This window comes from Pristis pectinata, chromosome 2, assembly GCF_009764475.1.
Source record: "Pristis pectinata isolate sPriPec2 chromosome 2, sPriPec2.1.pri, whole genome shotgun sequence".
NCBI lineage: Eukaryota > Metazoa > Chordata > Chondrichthyes > Rhinopristiformes > Pristidae > Pristis > Pristis pectinata.
Window position 1 is genome coordinate 49,743,133 of NC_067406.1, and position 21,102 is coordinate 49,764,234.

The 21,102-nt window shown below is 41.7% G+C and overlaps 1 protein-coding gene across 1 annotated transcript; it reads left to right on the top strand.

The window, feature by feature from the left end:
- Positions 1–3,687: 3,687 nt before the first annotated feature.
- On the top strand, positions 3,688–19,184 carry LOC127585104 (granzyme K-like). Its single transcript, XM_052042312.1, has 5 exons — positions 3,688–3,744; positions 11,719–11,863; positions 13,277–13,427; positions 15,236–15,508; positions 18,830–19,184. The coding sequence occupies exons 1-5, from the start codon at positions 3,720–3,722 to the stop codon at positions 18,974–18,976; spliced, it is 741 nt and encodes a 246-aa protein (XP_051898272.1). The 5' UTR covers positions 3,688–3,719; the 3' UTR covers positions 18,977–19,184.
- The last annotated feature ends 1,918 nt before the right edge of the window (positions 19,185–21,102 follow it).

Sequence of the window (21,102 nt, forward strand, 5' to 3'; positions counted from 1 at the left end):
ACCAAACAATCGCTGAACAGCTAGAGTTAGGTATCACCCTGATCAGGCTGATGGTAATGGCACGAAAAAGGATGAAACCACAAACTTGGGTATAAAAAGTTTTCAGAATGTCTGTTTAATTTTTCTGGGAGTAAAAAAATGATTCTTGCTCATTTTGCCTCAAAATTGCTGCATGGAAATCCAAATAATGTGAGAAAGTAGTCTCTTATTTGAAACACCAATCATTCCAGACACCCAATGAATGGATGCGCTGGAGGTGGAAGAGATGAAGTGTACGCAGGCTGTACCAGCCTATCACTATTTCAGGCTATTTGGGCTGAGTAGCCAGTTAACATAAATAATGCATGATACCTGACTCTAGGCAACTACTTACACGTTAAACTCTAACTGGGATTGGATGAGGACTGGAATAGAAAAAGCATCCGACCCAACTGCTGATGTCAAGCTAATTATTCATTAGTTCTGTCACGAACCAGCAACAAAAGAAACACACTGAGCATGATTCAGTGTTAAAAACTATTTTATTAATCACTACTTATGATAATACATAAAATAAAAGTAAAAATGTTAGTATGTTAGAATTCAAAAATGTTAAACTTTGAACGTTAACCCCAAAAACTAAACTCTTCGTGTGTGTGTGACAAAGTCCCAAACTCCAAGTTCAGGAATGGTTCTTAAAGTTCAGTTCCGCAAGCCATAAGGTGAAACATGAGCAAGGGCTTCTTCAACAACCACCGTTGTCTGAAGATAAGACGTAGACGTAGAGAAACATAGGGAGAGTAAATACGAAATCCAAATGTTCCACGATGGAACCCCACCGACACTTCAGTGTTTACTCGGTAGTGACTTCCTCACCCCGAAAAGCATCCGAATCGTGGTCGTCCACACACAAATGCCTGTTTCCTTCTACAGGTCAGCAACAAAGTGAACTCCACCGGATTACTTCCAACTTCCGTACATGGATTTCAGTGGCAGACACAGTTATAGTTTCTCATCCATCGATAGAGAAAACTAGCAGGTGTCTCTCCCCCTTCTCTCTCTCTCTCCTTCTTCTTCTAACCTCTTCAACAACGTCATTATGTCCTTTATCTTCTATCAACGTAAGCACGCCCCACACACACATACACACACACTCTCTATCTTAAAGGGACTTTCACTGAGTCCGTAACAGTTCCTTGATTCTTTCTTTACTCTTTCTTAAATAGTGAGATTCAGTTTTCTGCCTTCCATTCTGTGGGAACTGTTCTCGGATCTGTAGAATTTTTGAAGGTGACAACCTCTGTAGTCATTATCTCCAATGATGGAGATAATGACTACACCTTGTAATATAGTTCAGCAGATCCTAGGGATTTATTGGCTTTCCATCCCATCGATTTCTGCTATACTATTTTTTGCTAATGCTAATTTCTCTCAGTTCTTCATTCTCAATCTGTTGTTCTCTGGGAGATTTTTTTATGTCTTCTGTGAAAATAGGAGGGAAGTATTTGTCCAACTTCTTTACTATTTCTTTATCTACTAATACAATTTCTCCTTCTCACTCTGTAGGGTTGAAATATTAACTTTTGCTAGAGCAAATCTTTTCTTCTCTACACATCAGTAGAAGATTCTACACTTTATCTTTATGCTATTTGCTAGAGTACACTTACACCCTTTTTTAAGCAATATTCCAATCCTTTTTATAATAATAATAATAATAACAATCATTATAGAAATAATAAAACAACAGGTTAACAGCAAATGTGATTCTGCTGGCTCTTCACTCTGCTTTGGCCCATCAGGACAACAGGAACACATACATCGGGCTGCTGTTCATTGAATACAGCTTGGCGTTCAACACAATCATCCTATCCACGATTGTCATCAGACTTCAAGACCTGGGCCTCTGTATCTCCCTCTGCGACTGGATCCTTGACTTCCTCATCAGCAGACCTCAATCAGTGAGGACTGGTAACAACACCTCCTCCTCATAGATCAACAACACAGGTGCACCTCAAGGCTACGTGCTTAGTCCCCTGCTCTACTCCCTATACAAGCATGACTGTGTGGAGAAGCACAGCTCCATTGCCATATATAAATTTGCCGATATCACCACCATTAGACGATTCACAGGCGGTGATGAGTCAGCATACAGGAGCAAGATAGGACACCTGGTTGAGTGGTGCCACAACAATAACTTCTCACACAATGTCAGCAAAACTAAAGAACTGATTGGAGAAAGGGGGCAAACATGTGCCAGTCTACATTGGGAGATCGGCAGTGGAGAGAGTCAGCAACTTTAAATTCCTGGGTGTTAGCATATCATATGACCTGTCCTGGTCACAGCACATAGATGCAATCACAAGAAAGCAGTGCCAGCATCTTTACTTTCTTAGAAAGTTAAGGAGGTTCAGCATGCACCAAACACTCTAACAAACTTCTGCAGATGTTGAATGTATCCTGGCTGGTTGCATCATGATCTGATACAGCAATTCAAATGTGCAGGAACGTAAGAAGCTGCAGAGAGCAGTGCACTCAACCCAATACATTATTGGCACATCTCTCCCCATCATCGGTAGTATCTACATGAGATGCTGCCTCAAGAAGGCAACATCTATCATCAAAGATCCCCACCATCTGGGCCATGCATCTTCTCACAGCTACCATCAGACAGGAGGTACAGAAGCCTAAAGTCCCACACCACCTGATTCAAGAACAGTTACTTCCCTTCAGCTATTAAGTTCTTGAACCAACCTGCACAACCCTAATCACTACCTCAGTATATCAACACAGTGACCATTTTGGCCACTTTGCACTACAATGGACTTTTTTTGTTCTAATTGTGTTCCTTCTTGTATAATTTTGTATAATTTATGTTATTAATTTATGTTTTTTCTTGTGAATGTTGTGGATCTGATGCTATGTGCCTGTGGTGCTGCTGCAAGTAAGTTTTTCATTGCACCTGTGCATACATGTACTTGTGCATATAACAATAAACCCAACTTTGACTTTTTGACTTTGACATAATATTTTTAATTTCTCCTGTTAGCCTCAGTTGCAAAGTATTTCCTGTTGGGTTTTGTGCCTTGAAGGACTATATATTTGTTATTGCAATGATTCTTTAAATATTAGCCATTGCTTGTTTACTGCCAGATATTTCAATGTAGTTTCCCAATCCATTAACGCAAACTCACACCATCCTAGTTAGTTTTGTTTGGATTTAAGACTCTAGTTTCATATTGCGCAAAATCATTTTCAATCTTTACATAAAAGTTTATCACATTACAATCACTTCTCCCAGGAGGCCTCTTAGCTATGAAGTTATTAATTAACCCTTTCTCATTATATAATATTAAATCTAAAATAGTATGTTCCCACATTGTTTTCTAGATCAGTTTGTTGTAGAACCAATCTCTTAAACACTTCATGAATCCATCATCCACACTATTATTCTCCCTCTTAGATTTTCTGCCACATCACTTTTTCCATCTATCTGTGTTCCTCTAGATGACATTTAAATTCTTCACTGTTTTCGATGTTGCTCACAAATCAAATAGTTGCTTCTTAAAAGGCGGTGGATTTTCTGAGAACTCCTATATCACTTGCAAATTACTAAATGATGTTTGAGCAAACTGTCTAACCACATCCTCAGCTTTCATTATATATAGATAACAGATTCATCTACTAACTGTGCAGAACTGATTGCAACAATGACATATCAGACATTGTCCAGCTCTGTGATAATGATTTTCTACCTCACAGCATGTTGTAAGTACACATATGTTGATTATTTAATTTTATTTGATATATATCAATAGAATTTTTTTCATGTCTGTGCATTTCTATGATGACTGTACTGCTACAACTTACACTCAATGATGTATGAGATTAAACAAAACTAAATTGAAATCAGCCACATTAAAACCCTCTCAGGTTACTTAGAAAACTTTATTTGGTAGAAGCAGGTGGATAAAAAATGCTTCCATTCAAGAGGCAACAACTAAATGTTGCCTGTGAGGATATAAACAGAGGACAGCCAGAATGTTGACCAGGACATCTTGAAGCAAGGTACAGTCTAAGGGGAAAGGTGAAAGGTAAGTGGGAAAGATAAGAACTAGGGGGAATGGATTGAGAGGCTATTTTATTATGTGAGAAAGGGTTAATTAATAACATAGTAGCTGAGGGAGGAGTGATTATAATATGATACAATTTTACGCAAAGATTGAAAATGACTTTGCTCAATCGGAAACCAGTCTCAAATCTGCATGATATTTTGCCTACCCAATGTGAGGGATGTCATAAAATGATTCCAAAAGATATTGGAGAAGATAAAAGATTGGGTGGGGAATCCATCTTAAGACCACCAGAATAAGAAAGAACAGGCAAGAAAAAATATTCAAAGCTTTAGAAAGTACTCAAAGCTAGGACCTGAATTAGAAGAAGCAGATATCAAGGTCTATAATCTTCAGATTATAAACCATGTGCAACAGGTATAGGGAGAGGTGAGGATGTGGCTGAAAAAGAGCCACGGGAAAAAATGTTTTTCATGGTTCACTAATTACATTAATAGGGTGACTACATGGATGGTAACCCAGTGATTAAGGTGAAGAGCTGATATTGTCAATATACAAAAAAAGTGATAATATTCTGAAGTAATAGGAAAAAGAATTAAGAAGTGAGTCAGTAAAACAGCATTAAAGCAAAAGTACAACTTAATGTGTATCATTGAATTAGCCATTCTTTATAGAAACATGGGGTACAGAGAAGAATTCAATAAATCTATAGCTAAAGGGTGGCTAGGGAGAGAGTAGGTCCCCTCATTGATCAGCAGGGCCACCTATGTCTCAAGCCATAGGAGATGGTGGGGATTTTTAATGTAAATTTTTCCTCGATGCTTACTGAGGAGAAAATCATGGTTGCTCAAGAGATAAGGGAAACAGTGGAGATGTTTTGGAGAACATTCATATTACCAGGGAGGAGGTATTTGCAGCCCTGCAGTGCATTAAGGCAGGCCCTGTCCAAGTGCATCCTCGTACCTTGAGGGAGGCTAGAGAAGAAATTGCGGAGGCCCTTATGGAAATATCTGCTTCATTGTTAGTCACTGGTGAAGTTCCTGAAGAATGGAAGGTGGCTAATGTCATTCCATTGTTTAAGAAGGGTAGCAAGGACAAGCCAGGGAACTACAGGCTGGTCTGCCTGACATCGGTGGTGGGGAAGTTATTGGAGTGAATTCTGAAGACAGGATCTACCAGCATTTGGATAGGCAGGGTCTAATTAGGAGGAGTCGGCATGGCTTTGTGCGTAGAAAGTCATGTTTGATGAATCTTTTAGAGTTTGTTGAAGCGGTAATCAAAAGGGTAGATGAGGGTAGGGCAGTGGATGTTGTGTATTTGGACATTAGCAAGGCCTTCAACAAGGTCCCACGTGGTCAGCTGGTCTGGAATCCAGGGAGAGCTAGTTAGGTGGATTCAGAATGGAGATTGGAAGCAGAGGGTGGAGGTTGAAGGTTGTTTCTCAGAATATAGGCTGGTGACTAGTGGTGTGCCACAGATGCCGGTGTTGGGACCCCTTTTGTTCATTATTTATATTAAATAATTTAGATGCAAATGCACAAGGCTTGATCAGTAAGTTTGTGGATGACACAAAATTAGGAGATGTTGTTGATAGTGAAGAAGGTTATCGTAGATTACAGGGGATCTTGATCAGTTAGGGAAGTGGGCCAAAGAGTGGTAAATGGATTTCAACACAGATAAGTGTGAGGTGATGCATTTTGGAAAGTCAAACCAGAGTAGGACTTATACTACAAATGGTAGGGCACTAGGGAGTGTAATGGAACAGAGAGACCTAGGAGTACAAGTTCATAGTTCATTGAAAGCAGCATCACAAGTAGACAGGGTGGTGAAAAAGCCATTTAACATGCTGGCTTTCATCAGTCAGGGCATGGAGTATAGGAGTTGGGACGTTATGTTGCAGCTGTATAAATTGTTGGTGAGGCTGCACTGGAGTACTGTGTACGGTTTTGGTCACCCTGTTATAGGAAAGATGTGGTTAAACTGGAAAGCGTGCAGAAAAGATTCATGAGGATGCTGCTACGACTAGATCACAGTCACAAGATAAGGGAGCAGAAGTAGGCCATTCGGCCCATCGAGTCTGCTCCAAAGAAAAGGGAGAAAAGAAAAAGAAATGAGAAATTGGGGGTGGGGGGGGGTCAAAAAAAACTATTCTAACCCCAATTTCCAGCCTTATCCCCATATCCCTTGATACCCCAACTATTTAGATATCTATCTATCTCTTCCTTAAATGCCTCCAATGATCTGGCCTCCACTGCTGTACGTGGCAAAGAATTCCACAAATTCACCACCATCTGGCTAAAGAAATTTCTCCTCATCTCTGTTTTAAACTTGTACCCTCTAATTCTAAGATTGTGCCCTCTGGTCCTGGACTCACCCACCAAGGGAAACAGCTTGACCACATCTACTCTGTCCAGTCCTTTCAACATTTTAAATGTCTCTATTATGTCCCCTCTCATTCTTCTGTACTCCAGTGAGTACAGTCCAAGAGCCGACAAACGCTCATCACACGTAAGCCCTTTCATTCCAAGAATCATCCTCGTAAATCTCCTCTGAACCCTCTCCAACATCAGCACATCTTTCCTAAGATATGGGGCCCAAAACTGTGCACAGTATTCCAAATGAGTCCTCACTAGTGCCCTGTAGAGCCTCATCATCACTTCCTTACTTTTATACACTATACCTCTCGAAATGAATGCCAACATAGCATTCGCTTTCTTTACCACCGATCCGACCTGGTGGTTAACCTTTAAGGTATCCTGCACGAGTACCCTCAAGTCCCTTTGCACTTCTGTACTTTGAATTTTCTCCCCTTCTAGATAATTTTTGTTTCCAAGCCTGTTTATTTCTGTTTCCAAAGTGTACAACTGCACATTTCTCAACACTGAATCTCATCTGCCATTTCCTTGCCCATTCTCCTAAACTACCTAGGTCTCTCTGCAACCTTCCTGTCTCCTCAATACTCTCTACTCCTCCACCTATCTTGGTGTCATCCGCAAACTTAGCCACAAAACCATTTACTCCATCATCCAAATCGTTAATGTACAAGGTAAAAAGAAGCGGCCCCAACACCGACCCCTGCGGAACACCACTAGTAACAGGTAGCCAACCAGAACAAGATCCTTTTATTCCCACCCTTTGCTTCCTGCCAACCAGCCAATGCTCCACCCATTCCTACCTGTAATTCCATGACCTCTCATCTTATTAATCAGTCTCTTATGCGGCACCTTGTCAAAGGCTTTTTAAAAGTCTAAATACACAACATCTACCGCCTCTCCCTCATTCACCCTACCTGTGATTTCTTCAAAAAACTCCAATAGGTTGGTCAGGCAGGATCTTCCCTTCACAAAACCATGTTGGCTAGGACCTATCTTGCCTTTCACCTCTAGGTATTCCATAACCCCATCCTTGAGGATCGATTCCAATAACTTTCCCACCACTGATGTCAGACTAATAGGTCTGTAATTTCCTTTATGCTGCCTCCCACCTTTCTTATACAGAGGAACTACACTTGCGACCCTCCAGTCCTCCAGAACCATGCCAGAGTCTATCAATTCCTGGAAAATTATCACTAATGCCTCTGCTATCTCTAAAGCCACCTCCTTCAGAACCCAGGGATGCACTTCATCTGGTCCGGGAGACTTATCAGTCTTTAGCCCATTTAGTTTTCCTAGCACCTTCTCTCTAGTAATCTGAACCGAACTCAGTTCCATTCCGTGAGACCCCTGACTAACTGGTATATTGCTGATGTCCTCCACAGTGAAAACCGATGCAAAATACTCATTTAGTTCTTCTGCCATCTCTTTATCATCCATTATAATCTCTCCCGCACCGTTATTGATTGGTCCTATATCAACCTGTCTCTCTTTTACTCCTTATGTATTTTAAAAAACTCTTAGTATCCTCTCGAATGTTATCTGCCAACTTCCTTTCATAATTCATCTTTTCTTTCCTAACGACCTTCTTAGTTTCTTTCTGCAGGTTTTTAAAAGTTTCCCAGTCTTCTGTTTTCCCACTAATTTTTGCTTCCTTGTATGCCCTCCCTTTTGCTTTTATTTTAGCCTTCACCTCTCTCATTATCCACATTTGTGCCTTTTTTCCATTCAAAACCTTCTTTTTTCTTGGAATATATCTATCCTGCATTTTCCTTATTACTTGTAGAAATTCTTTCCATTTCTGCTCTGCCATCCCTCCAGCTAGCTTACTCTTCCAATCAATTTGGGCCAACTCCTCTCTCATACCATTGTAATTTCCTTTGTTCCACTGAAATATCGATACACCAGTTATCAGCTTCTCCTTCTCAAATTTGAAACTGAACTCAATCATATTGTGATCACTAGTTCCCAATGGTTCCTTTGCCTTTAGTTCCCTAATCACCTCTGGTTCGTTACACAGCACCCAGTCCAGAACAGCCGATCCCCGGTGGGCTCATCAACAAGTTGCTCCAAAAAACCGTCCAGTAGACATTCCACAAACTCACTCTCCTGAGATCTACTGCCTTGCTGGATTTCCCAGTCCACCTATATGTTAAAATCCCCCATAATTATCTTCACGTTGTCACTCTGGTACGCTTTTTCTATTTCAAACTGCAACTTGTGGTCCACTTCCTGACTGCTATTAGGGGGCCTATATATAACTGCTACTATTGTCCTTTGACCCTTGCTATTTCTTAGCTCCACCAATAAGGATTCCGCCTCTTCTGACCCAAGGTCCTTCCTTTCTATTGATTTTATATCATTACTATCCATCATGGCCACACCTCCCCCTCTGCCTACCCGCCTATCCTTCCTATACACTGTGTACCCCTGGACATTCAGTTCCCAATCACATCCGTCATAAAGTCATAACTTGCTGATTGCCACAATGTCGTATTTATTAACCTGTAGTTCTGCCATTAGGTCATCTACTTTATTCCTAATGCTACGTGCATTTAAATATAGTACATTTAGTCCAGTATCTGCTATTGATTTTGTTGTACTTCTACTGTTCAGCAAATTATCCTGACTTTTCACCTGCCTGTCCTTCTTACCATCCTCACTACACACTATCTTAGACATGTTTCTATATACCTCATCCTCTATCTTAACATCCTGTATCCTAACATCCTGATTTGTTGTACTTCTATTGTTCAGCAAATTATCCTGACTTCTCACCTGCCTGTCCTTCTTGCCATCCTCACTGCACACTGTCTTGGACTTGTTTCTATAAACCTCCTCCCTTACCCTAACATCTTGTATCCTAACATCCTGGTTTCCATCCCCCTGCCAGATTAGTTTAAACCCTCCCCAACATCTAAATTAAACATTCCTGCCAGGATATTGGATCCTTTGGAGTTTAGGGGTAACCCATCCTTAGTGAATAGGTCATGCCTCCCCCAAAAAAGGTCCCAAGGTCCCTCTAACTTAGAGGGAGAGGTTGGCCAGGCTAGGTCTTTATTCCTTAGAATGTAAGAGAATGGGGGGGGGGGGGCAACCTGATAGAAATGTTTAAAATTATGAGAGGCATAGATGAGGTGGATGGTAACAATCTTTTCCCCAGGGCAGTGGAGTCCAAAACTAGGGGCATAGATTGAGGGTGAGACGGGAAACATTTAAAATGGACCTGAGGGGCAACTTTTTCACACAGAGGGTGGTGAGTATGTGGAATGAGGTACCAGAGGAAGTGGTTGAGGCAGGTACAATAGTATTATTTAAAAAACACTTTGATAGGTACTTGGAGGGGTGGGACTTAGAGGGATATGGGCTGAACGCAGGAAATCGGGACTAGCTGGGTGGACAATGTCGTTGGCATGGACTGGTTGGGCCAATCCATGCTGAGTGCTCTATTGACTTTATGACTCTATGAATTGCAAGAATTTATCAACTTCGAGGGTTGAAATGACATCAAAAATAGAAAAATGTATAATGAGATGTGAAGAGGTTGTGGAGATTTTGTGAGTGGAATTAAGAAATAGGAAAGGATTTTAAGACTCATAGGAGTTGTGTATATCCCCCGGTGGTGGCTGTGAATTGTTAGAATGTTTAATACAGAAAGTAGATAGAATGTAGCAAGAATGACTCACGGGACTAACAAAAAAATCTTGAAACTATTCATCTCATCCTGAAGAAATATTGTAGGTTGTAAAGATTAAGCCATGCCTGAAAGTTGACTGAATTTTCTCAGGCATATTGCATAAGAGAATTTCTACGGATGTTATTTATATGAACTTCCAGAAGGTGTTAGATATTTTCCCAAAAGGAAATTATTGTCTGATTATAACTCATAGAATTGAAATCAAGTTATTAAAATGATTAGGAAATCTGTTGAGCAGCAGATAACAGTCAGTGCAGGTGACAATGTTTTCCCTTATCCCTCTGGCCCCACTACCCCTTCTCTTTCCCTTCCCCTGCCCTCACAACCTGCCCATCACCCACACCTTCCTCCCTCTGGTTTCCCACCTCCTTCTCCTTATTCCATGGTCCACTGTCTTCTCCTATCAGATTCCATCTTCTTCAGCCCTTTGCCTCTTCCACCGTTCACTTCCCAGCTTCTCACATCATTCCCACTCCCCCCCCCCAACTATCTATCTTGCCCCCTCACCTGGATTCACCTATCACCTGCCAGCTCATGCTCCTCCCCCTCCCCCATCCTTTTATTTCTGGCTTCTGCCCTCTTTCTTTCCAGTCCTGTTGAAGGGTCTCAGCCCGAAACGTCAACTGTTCATTTCCCACCATAGATGCCGCCTGACCTGCTGAGATCCTCCAGCATTTTGTGTGTGTTGCTTAAGGTGACAGTCAGTCCACACTGTAGCCACAATACACCAATAATAGAGCAGGTAGCAACACTGATCAACCAAACCGCTCTGTACTGAATGGTGTCGACTTCATGAGCATGGCAGCAACTGCATTCATCCACAAGTGTGTTAGGTATTCTGTCAGGCCACGTCTGCCCCTCAGATCATATGCTGTGACAAAGTACCACAATGCCCTTAGTTGCTGAAAACTTGACTGCAGCAGAAGTTGGAACCTTAAGAAGATGTAGGAAGAAAGGAACCAAATCCCTTTGGTTGCAATGCAAATAATCCATGATCTAGCATAATAATATAAATTTAATTACTGCAACTTTGTTAGACTTATGCCTTTCCACACAAGGACGGAGGTTGTGCTGCACTTGATCCACCCAAGTGCACCAGTGTTTCATAAAGGGAAGACTGAAGCAGCCATAAATTGTGAGAACACCTATATTTTAAGGAGCTGGGCAGAACAAAAGGTTGTTAAAGACACACAAAGGAATTACCTGCCTCCACCCAGGACATGCCTTCTCTTGCAAGTGTCTGCCTCTCCCCAAGCACCCCAATGGTTCATTTGGGGGATCATTGTCAAATCAGAGCAAGATCACTCTCCAGATAATCACCTGCAAGGTCAAGCCCTGCATTGTAATTACTGTCAAACAGCTGCATCTGGAATGTGAGACTGCTTCCTAAGGCCAGATTTCTGTTTCTAACTCACCAGTTCCACAGTGATGTGATTCTATTCCAAATCAGAGCATCAGGCTCAACTTCTGGCCTCCAGAGTCCACCAAGCTGTTCAATACTTAGTGATTTTGATCATGTGAAATACACTTCATGTCTGTTACTAGCCTTTCTGTTTTTGAGCCTTTCCTCACAGCCAATAACCTCTGTTTGCTTTAAAAGATGATTGCTCAGAAATCATTGGGGGCAAAGAAGTGAGAAATCATTCTAAACCATACATGGTGTCAATCCAGATCAATAAACAGCATTTATGTGGAGGAGTGTTAATAAAGCCATCATGGATCCTGACTGCAGCGCACTGCAATCTGTAAGTTAAAATTATTGTATGTAATAATGTGAACATTTTAATAGTTCACATTTTATCTTTTCTCTGTGATGTAATCTATGTTGTCCACAGTCTTTGATGATGTGTGGGTGTTTTCCATCTTCAGTCTAACAATCCATTGTTGCCATTTCCCATTGGTCCCCAATTTTCTAATTGTCTCCAGGTTAATCTATATCATTTATACAATTAGAACAGCTCATATCTCTCCCGACACGCTACAGCCAAGAGTAGGAGGAGTTAGCGATCCAAGGAGAACACCAATTTCACTGAGTCCAGGTTCTGAGGAACTTCTTCTTAACTCTTCCATCATAGTATTGGATCACTGACTCCTGTACTTCATTTTACTTTACTGCTTTCCCCTCTTCCAGAAAATTATTGTTAGTATCTTAGCATTCATGCAATACCAAACCCACATTCAGCTCAACCTTGGGCAGGGGATGGTTTTCCCTGGAACATTGTACTCTGTGCCTTTGGGAATCTGTTCTGCTTCACCTCAAGCACTTGCAGACACAAGAGGGTGCAGATGCCGGAATCTGGAGCGACCTGCAAAAAGCTGGAGGAACTCAGCGGGTTAGGCAGCATCTGTGGAGCGAAATAGACAGTTGATGTTTCAGGTCAAGACCCTTCATCTGGACTAGTCCAGAGCGACACCAGATTGAGTCCGGGTGAAGTGTCTCGACCCTCAACGTCAACGTCACAGCAGCTCTCAACCTTTCCAGTTTTACATCCCTTTAGGTTAGCTGTGTTCGGGTATATTCATGCAGGCGTGAGACTCATTCCCGAGCCTGTGATTCTGCCTCAGGCAAATTTTTCATTGTACCTGTACCTCGCTGTACTTGTGCACATGACAACAAACTCGACTTCTTTAAAGTAGCTCATTTCTTCCACACGCTGATCACTTCTGGTAAATGAAGGAAAAGGAACAAAATCAGAGAATAATTAGGCACTCCGTGCAGTGCCTGTGCTTACCTTCTGTGCGGTAAATTACTCATGTTGCAGGCTACAAAAATAGGAAGAGGAAACCAGTGGACACGTTGTCATGTGCATGAATCCACAACTGCTCATAACTTGAGACCAACTCCTCAAGCCTTGGTCACCAGCTAACCTTGTCAAACTGGGACTACGAGCAAAATGTACGCTGTCCCAATACATTCGCAGCATTCCAGCACCTGTTTTACAGTGGTCTGTAATCCCTAGTCATATAAAGTTTATCGTCGCATTCAACAAGAATTAATTGTGCTTTACTTTGGGAATAAGCCTTGTGAGTTTTGTAATTGGGATCACTTTGAATCCATCTTGATGGGCTCCAAAATTTCACACATTTTAAAGTGGATAATGTAATAAACTGCTTGCAACTTAATCTATCCTCTCCACATTTTTTAATGTTGTATCTAGTAAATTTAAAGGACGTCAAGTTCGTGCGGTTCTTGGAATTGATTCACTGAAAAATAATGAAAACTCGCGGCAAGATTTGAAGGTGAAGCATAAAATCCCACATGAGTGCTTTAACACTGAAACCAAAGAAAATGACATCATGCTGCTCCAAGTAAGTGATTGTATTTACAATATCTAGTAATGCATGTTTTATTATGACACAAATAGAACAAATTATCGAAATTCAGGTGCCGAACTAGTAAAACTTCGATAATCTGCTGATTTGGAAATCCTCATGATTCAACAATCGGCTCACCAGTTAATGTTTGCTGTTTCCCCCTTCCCATTCACCAGGGCCCCGCTTCCCCTGCATCCTTCTGACTCGCCTGGGTCCCAGTTCCCATGCTCCCTTCAAGCTTACCGGGTTCACTGGGAAATGCATTATAATTCTTTGTAAGATCTAAACTAAAGGAATTAAAATGTGTGTGTGTGGGGGGGGGGGGGGGGGGGGGGGGGGGAGGTGGGGCGGAATAACATCAATAGTCCAGAAAGTCTGCTAGTCCAGCAACACTAAATTCCCAAGTGTGCCAGCATCATTTTCATTGCCTCTGTATTTGCTCTCTTATCAAAAATGCATGATTTCATTATTTAATTTTCCTATTCATTTGAGAGGCCAAAGTTATTTAATTCCGCCTCTTTAGTTCCCAGCCGCTGACCACTTGCATAAGGGGCTCATCAAACCAGTTAATTCCCAGTGCTTATTTACATTTTCAAATCAATCCGCAAGTCCTGTTTCATTATTTTCCTCGCCACGTTATTTTGATATCTCGATATTAGGAGTGGTTAAAACAGAAAAACGTGCAATCACCACTTCGTGCTCCTTTGAGTGCACACTGCAATGCTACAGCTGCCGGAAGCTAACGCGCCAGCAGAGCTTCCACAACAGTTCTGCGTGGGAGGCACCTGCACTGTGGGTTCTCGGTCTGTGCAGGTGTGGGCGCTGTTGCTCTTCATAGCGCGTGTTCTCACGGCGTTGGAAACTTGGACATGCTTGTGTCCTTTGCTCAATACTTCTCTGCCTCCAAGGGAGTCCCTAAGGGGGCCGGCCCAACGAGTCTGCGCCTCCCATTTAAACCCATGTTAACCTACTAACCCATAGTACGTCTTTGGGATGGGAGCAGAATGGGAAGGACTTACAAACTCCTTACAGGCAGCGACGGGAATTGAACCCCAAATGCTGGCACTACAATAGCATCAGGCGAGCCGCTACGCTACGGTGCCTCCGTTCTTGGAGTGTTTTTTTTCCTTGAGCTTTGCGCTGAGGACTTAATGCTTTCAAAGGGTAAAAGATGTTCCACTGTAAATTATTCTCATGAGCTAACCCACGAACCGAGCACACACAGCTTTCTCATCACGGGGAAAGAAGGGGTTATCCCTTAAAAAGTCAAAGGTTGCTGCAGTAAGGGTAAAGTAATACAGCAGAACGTTATTTTAATATTCATAAGGGGCAAAGTCTGAATCGGAAGCAGAAAATTATGCTCTGCAGACTGTTCATTTCATGAAAAAGGGCAAATTATTCAAAAAGGTAAACAAAAAGCAAGGTCCAAAAGAAACCGGTAACCTGAATCAAAAGCAGGAGAATGCTGGAAGTGCTCACCATATCTGCTGGCATCGTTGGGAAGGACCGGTGCATATTACAGATTAACCGCGAAAACAAAAACAGATGCAAAAACTGCACACTTTTTACATTTTTTTAATGTTCGATTGGCGTACTGTTCACTTTAAAAAAATTTGGATGGCTTCCTGATCGTTAGAAGGAGACACACTTGAAACTGTGTGATCTCTCCAGAATTGTTAACTGTCTTGCTGCGTGTTCCAGCATTTTCTTCATGCAGTATTTAAGAATACGTAAGACAAATAAACATGCCGGAGATTCTGTGTGCAGGAACAAGACGAAGCAAATGCCTTTATTTATTACAGCTGGAGTCTGAGGCAAAACTTAACAAGTTTGTGGGTCTTCTACCACTGCCCCAAAAGGGCTTGGACGTGAAAGAGGGCACAGTCTGCACGGTTGCAGGATGGGGAACGACAGAAGCAAATTCAACAAAAGCATCTGACTCTCTAAGGGAAGTAAACGTAAGGATCATAAAGAGAAAAACGTGCAACAGTCGAAACTATTATGGCGGCAAGCCTGTGATAACCGAGAACATGCTCTGTGCTGGCGACAAGAAGGGAGGAAGAGATGCGTGCGACGTAAGTTGGGTTGTAAAAAATACGGTTGCAATAACTGAACATAATTGGAATCGACTTTTGTGCTTTAGGTTCAGTCTGTTCTGGTACTATAAAAAGATTAAGCTGTTTCAATAGATTTTTATTAAACTGATTTCTTCAGAAGTACATCCCTTTGATGTATTTAAATTCTCAGTGCATCATAAATAAGCAGAGTTTAAACATCTCAGTGCGCCCAATCTGGTCCGAGCACGGTCAGGCAGGGGAAGTGGGCAATGCCTGAAGGTAGTGAGGGGAACACAGGGAGAGATGCTTGGGCCATGGAAAGTGGCATGGTTGGGGCAAAAATATGTACGGGGATTTGGGGAACAAAACACTGAAGGAATGGAAACTACAAATTCCAGATCTTCTGTTCCTTTAATTCCCCAAGTGCCTACCTTAGTATCACAACATTGGCCAGTCCGCACCGCTCCCAGGAATGCGCGGCTGGTGGCCGTGAAACACAACTTTCCCAGTGAGATGGGAGTTTACCATGGATGGGTGATGGTCCAACCCAGGAAATTAGACCCGAGCAACATCAGAGCGGTGCATCCAAGTCCTGCCTCGCAGAAACACTGCAGATAAGGAGAGAGTCAAGTCTCCTGGTTTTAGAACATAGAACACTACAGCACCGTACAGGACCTTCAGCCCACAATGTTGTGCCAACACTTTATCCTGCTCTAAGATTTATCTAACCCTTCCCTCACACATAGGTCTCCATTTCTCTATCATTCATGTGTCTGTCAAAGAGTCTCTTAAATGTCCCTAATGTATCTACCTCCACAACCTCTGCAGGTAGTGCATTCCATGCACCCACCACTCTCTGTGTACAAAACTTACCCCTGACATCCCCCTTATACCTTCCTCCAGTCACCTTAAAATTATGTCCCCTTGTGTTAGCCATTGTCACCCTGGGAAAAAGTCTCTGACTGTCCACTCGATCTATGTCTCTTATCATCTTGTAGACCTCTATCAAGTCACCTCTTCATCCTCCTCTCCAAAGTGAAAAGCCCTAGCTCACTTAACCTATTTTATTCTCATTTGTAGACTGGGATTTTCAGGGGCTGCAGAACCTGGATCTGCACAAGGTGCAGACCTTTATTTCTCACATTGAAATGAAGAGATGTGACCCAACACCGATCCCTACCTTAAGTTCCTATGGTTAACCTGAGTTATGTTCCCACTGTGAAGGGCAACTGAGAATGCCAGCAGCCTGGACTCCACAGAACCCCTCTGGCTGTAGGTCCAGTGGGGAAGTTGCAAGGCATTGCACAAAGGTACTCCATCCCTGAAAGGACCCAGTATATCTTTGGAATGTTTTTATAACCCCTGAAAAAGATAGACACTACTGAGGCTTTCTGAACCTTATTTCCAGCAGGGGCTCAATTTGCCTTGAAATGGATGCCTGGGAATATTTAGGACCTGCGCTAATAAGCTGAACCCTGGAGGTCAGGAGGGTCAGGGAATATGAGAAGCAGGAGTGGACCACCAGGCCCCTCAGGCTTGTTCCTCCATTCAACATGATCATGGCTGATCCGCCCCAGACTTCAGCTCCACCTCTGTGCCAGATGCCCTCACTTTCAGACCCTCGATCTTTCAAAAATGTATTTATCTCCACTTTAAATAAAGACCTAGTCTGCACAACTCCTTTGGTTTAGAGAATTCCAGTGATCCACTACCCTCAAGAAGAAATTCCTACACACTTCAGTTTTAATTGACCAGTCCCTTATCTTGAAACTATGTCTCCACTTCCTCCCCATTTCAGACTCTCCCAGTAGTGAAAAAAGCTCAACAACTACCCTGTCATACCCCTTAGGATCTTGTATGTTTCAATAAGATCACCACTCATTTTGCTAAACTTCAAAGAACACAGTCCCAATCTGTTAAAATGTTCTTGATAGGACAATCCACTAATCCCACAAATTAGCCTGGTGAATCTTCTTTAGACTACCTTCCATGCTACTTTATCTTTTCTTGGGTTAGGGACCAAAACTATGTGCAAAACTCCAGATGTGGCCTCACCAACACCCTGTACAATTGTAACACAATTTTTTTACTTCTAAACTCATAACCCCAATGCAATAAAGACCAATATGCCATTTGCATTTTTTTGTGGTTCATGCTCAAGAACACCTAGATCCTTCTGAACTTCAGTCATTTGCAGTCTCTCTTCACTTAGGTAACAATCCGACTTTTAATTCTTCTCACCAAAGTGCGTAACCTCACACTCCCTACTCCATTTGCCAAGTTTTCACCTATTCACTCGATCCATTTACATCCCATTTCAGAGGATTAATATCCTCAACACAACATAATATCCCCTTCCACCAATTTTTTTGTCAAAATTGGATACTTTACATTCTGCCTCCTTCTCCAAGTCATTAATATAAATAGTAAATAATTGAGGTACAAGAGTTGATCCCTGGGGTATCCTGCTAGTTACATCCTTCCAACCTGAAAAAGACCCATTTATTCCAACTCTTTGTTTTCTCATGTGACAGCCAGTTTTGAATCCATGCTAACACTCTTAAGTTATGCACCAGTCTTTCACGTGGCCGCTTGTCAAAGTGCCTTTGGGAAGTCCAAATATACCACATCTACAGGTTCCCCTCTATCTGCTCTGCTTGTTAGCTGAGAGAACTCAAGCAACTTTGTCAAGAATGATTTGCTTTTCATGAAACTATGTTGACTTCATTTGATTATATTAAATTTTCCTAAATGATTAATTAGCATTAAAGTACTGTTCACTGTGAATGTAAAATGCTTTGAAATCCAACCACTCTGATCATTCCCAGTTGCTCACTGGCACCCATTGTCTTCCCAGCCACCTTAATCACTTCTCAGGGAAAAGGTCTTTGCTCAAGTTTGCTCATGGAAGGGCACTTCTGCTGCAGATAATCATCTTGCATAGTAAACTGTCGAAGCCTTGAGATTTGATACCAAACTGACAAGAGCTGCCTGAACAGTTCTCTTCATTCTGTGCAAAAAGATTGAAGAATTTCTGTCACAATGTGTTTGCAAATGACTCCAGCAGCAGAATCTAGTGACCACAATCATTGATCATGTTTTCACTTGTAGAATATATAATTATCTGTCTCCAACTTCTGGAAATAGATTATGACATATTTCTGGCACAATGCATTAGATGTTTCAAAGTCACTCTCTCTGTGTTTAAATACTTTCTGGGAAAAATTAGGCCATAATTGCTTACTAACTTAATTTAAAACATTTCTCAGGATTATCAAAGAACCAACACTCAACCCTGTCCAGCGATCTTACATTAACCTTTACTTCTTGTTATTTTAGGGAGACTCAGGTGGACCACTGGTATGTAAGAAGGAACTCAGAGGAATTGTATCCTTTGGAGAAAGTTGTGGACTTCCCAAAAAGCCTGGCGTTTATACAAGGATCACATATAATTATCTTAAGTGGATTCAGCAATTAACAGCTTAAACCTCACAAAAAACACCTGAGCTTTCGGCATGATGATGTCCTTTGTGGATCACTGCACCTTGGACAAATAGAAAAAGTCTTTACATTTTAATTTTATAGTCATTGTGGCTTGATTAAATAGAAAAGATGTGCATATTTTCAAGCAGGAAAATGAAATGCTGTTTTGTTGTAATAATTTTGCAATAAACAAATAAACATTCTGTGCTTTATTGGATGGAAGTATTAAGTTGGCTGACTCACTTACACATTCATCTCTGAATCAGAATTTTGTAGGCTCATACTTCAAGGTTTGAAACTGTTATCTGTATGAGGCCTGCATTGATAGGGAAAATAAATCAAAAGAGCAGGCTAGCAAAAGAAAACATGAATAAAACAATCTGTAAGAGTTTCATCATGATGTAAAATTGAAGAGATCAGCAAAAGTTAATGTGGGCCTCTTACAGAATGAGAAACATTGGATTGAAATCTCTGGGGTGGTGAAAATCTGGAATTTTCTGTCCTGGTGGGTTGTCGAGCCAGGATCATGGAGACTATTTAAAAAGAAAGTGGATTACTATTTGAACAATCAGGGAATAGAGGGTTCGCACAAAAGAGGAGGCTTGAGGCAGATCAGCCATGATCCTATTGAATGTAGCCTTGTGGCATACTTCTGTTCCTATTTTCTTACATCCTTATATATTGTGATGAATTGACTAACAGAAAACTGAGAGTAGGAATAAGTGGGTCCCTTTTGGTGCAGAGACTGTAGTCAGTGGGGTGTCTCAGGGATTGATGTTGTACACAATCTGTGATTTGGATGAGGGGAGCAGGGATAATATATACAACTTTTATTAAAGTACAGGTCTAGGTAGACTGTGGCCTGTGTAGAGGAGCTTCAGGTGGATATATACAAGCCACATGAATGGACAAGGACATGGCAGATGGAATATAATGTGGAAGATGTAGAAAGGCAGAATATTTTTAAAATTGTAAGGAGGTGTTTAGAATGACAAAGCTTGAAAGATTGGTCTTTATTGCAAGAGGATTAAGTGCAAGAGTAGGTATGTCTTGCTGCAATTGTGAAACTGCATTGGGAATATTGTGTGCAAGTCTGTTCTCCTTACCTAGATTATCCTTGCAATAAAGGGAATGAAGTGAATGCTCACCAGATTGATTCTGGGATGGTGAGTTTGTTATACATGGAGAGGTGAAGCATACTGGGCCTGCACTCTATTAAGTTTAGAAGAATGAAATTATAAAATATTGAAATAGACAAAATTCTTACAAGGCCCGACAAGGGAGACATAAGAGTTGATGCTTCCCTTGGCTGAGAAGTCTCAAACAAGTGCTCACAGTCTCAAAATTAGGGGTAAGTCATTCAGGATGGCGATGAGGAGGAATTTCTTCACCAGAGGATAGCGACTTTTTGGAATTCTCTGCCCAAGAGGACCGATGATGCCCAGTGGCTCAATATATTCAAAATAAATTGATAGGCTTTTAGATATAAATGGAATTGAGGGATATGGGTTTCGTGTAGGAAAGTGGCACTACTGTCAAGATTCAGCCATTGCCTTATTAAAGGTTGAACGGCCGATTCCTTCAAAATTTTATGATCTTCTAACAAACATCCAATATTGTTGGGCCAGAAAATACCCACTGGCCAATTAAATCTATCACATTGAGCAGTTGGACTCTGGTACACATTGCCAGTTTGATCTGGTGGGTGTTGAGTCTCTGTTTGTTCCTCACGTGAGCTGAATGGTTCATTACAGGAGCAAAGGATCATCATACACTAAGCCCCTCCTGCCTGCTCCACCTTTCAGTAAGATCATGGTTGATCTTCTACCTCAGCGACAGGATTGAAGACAATGGCATCGGTATCCCATGTTTAATAGAGGATAGTTCTGTTTTTCTTTCCTGGCCATTGTGACAAAATAGAGACAGTGGAGGGGTAGGTTAGGTGGTAGAGAGGTGGACTGGGTGTCATCAACAAGCTCGTGGAACCTGTTTGTTGCATTGATGTCACCAAGGGGTAGTGTGTAGATGAGAATTAAGAGGGCCTAAGGAGATGTTGTTTTGGGGACTTCAGGGGTTATGCAATGCCACAGGAGAAGGTGCCATTGCATGTAACTTCCTGCCTGTGATTG

What these genes read in the sequence shown, in the direction of transcription:
- LOC127585104 (XM_052042312.1), top strand. Translation starts at nt 3,720, where the DNA reads ATGATTTTCTACCTCACAGCATGTT. An exon ending in ACTGCAGCGCACTGCAATCT is followed by an intron (nt 11,864 to 13,276) that starts GTAAGTTAAAAT and finishes TGTTGTATCTAG; the next exon opens with TAAATTTAAAGGACGTCAAG. An exon ending in ATGACATCATGCTGCTCCAA is followed by an intron (nt 13,428 to 15,235) that starts GTAAGTGATTGT and finishes TATTTATTACAG; the next exon opens with CTGGAGTCTGAGGCAAAACT.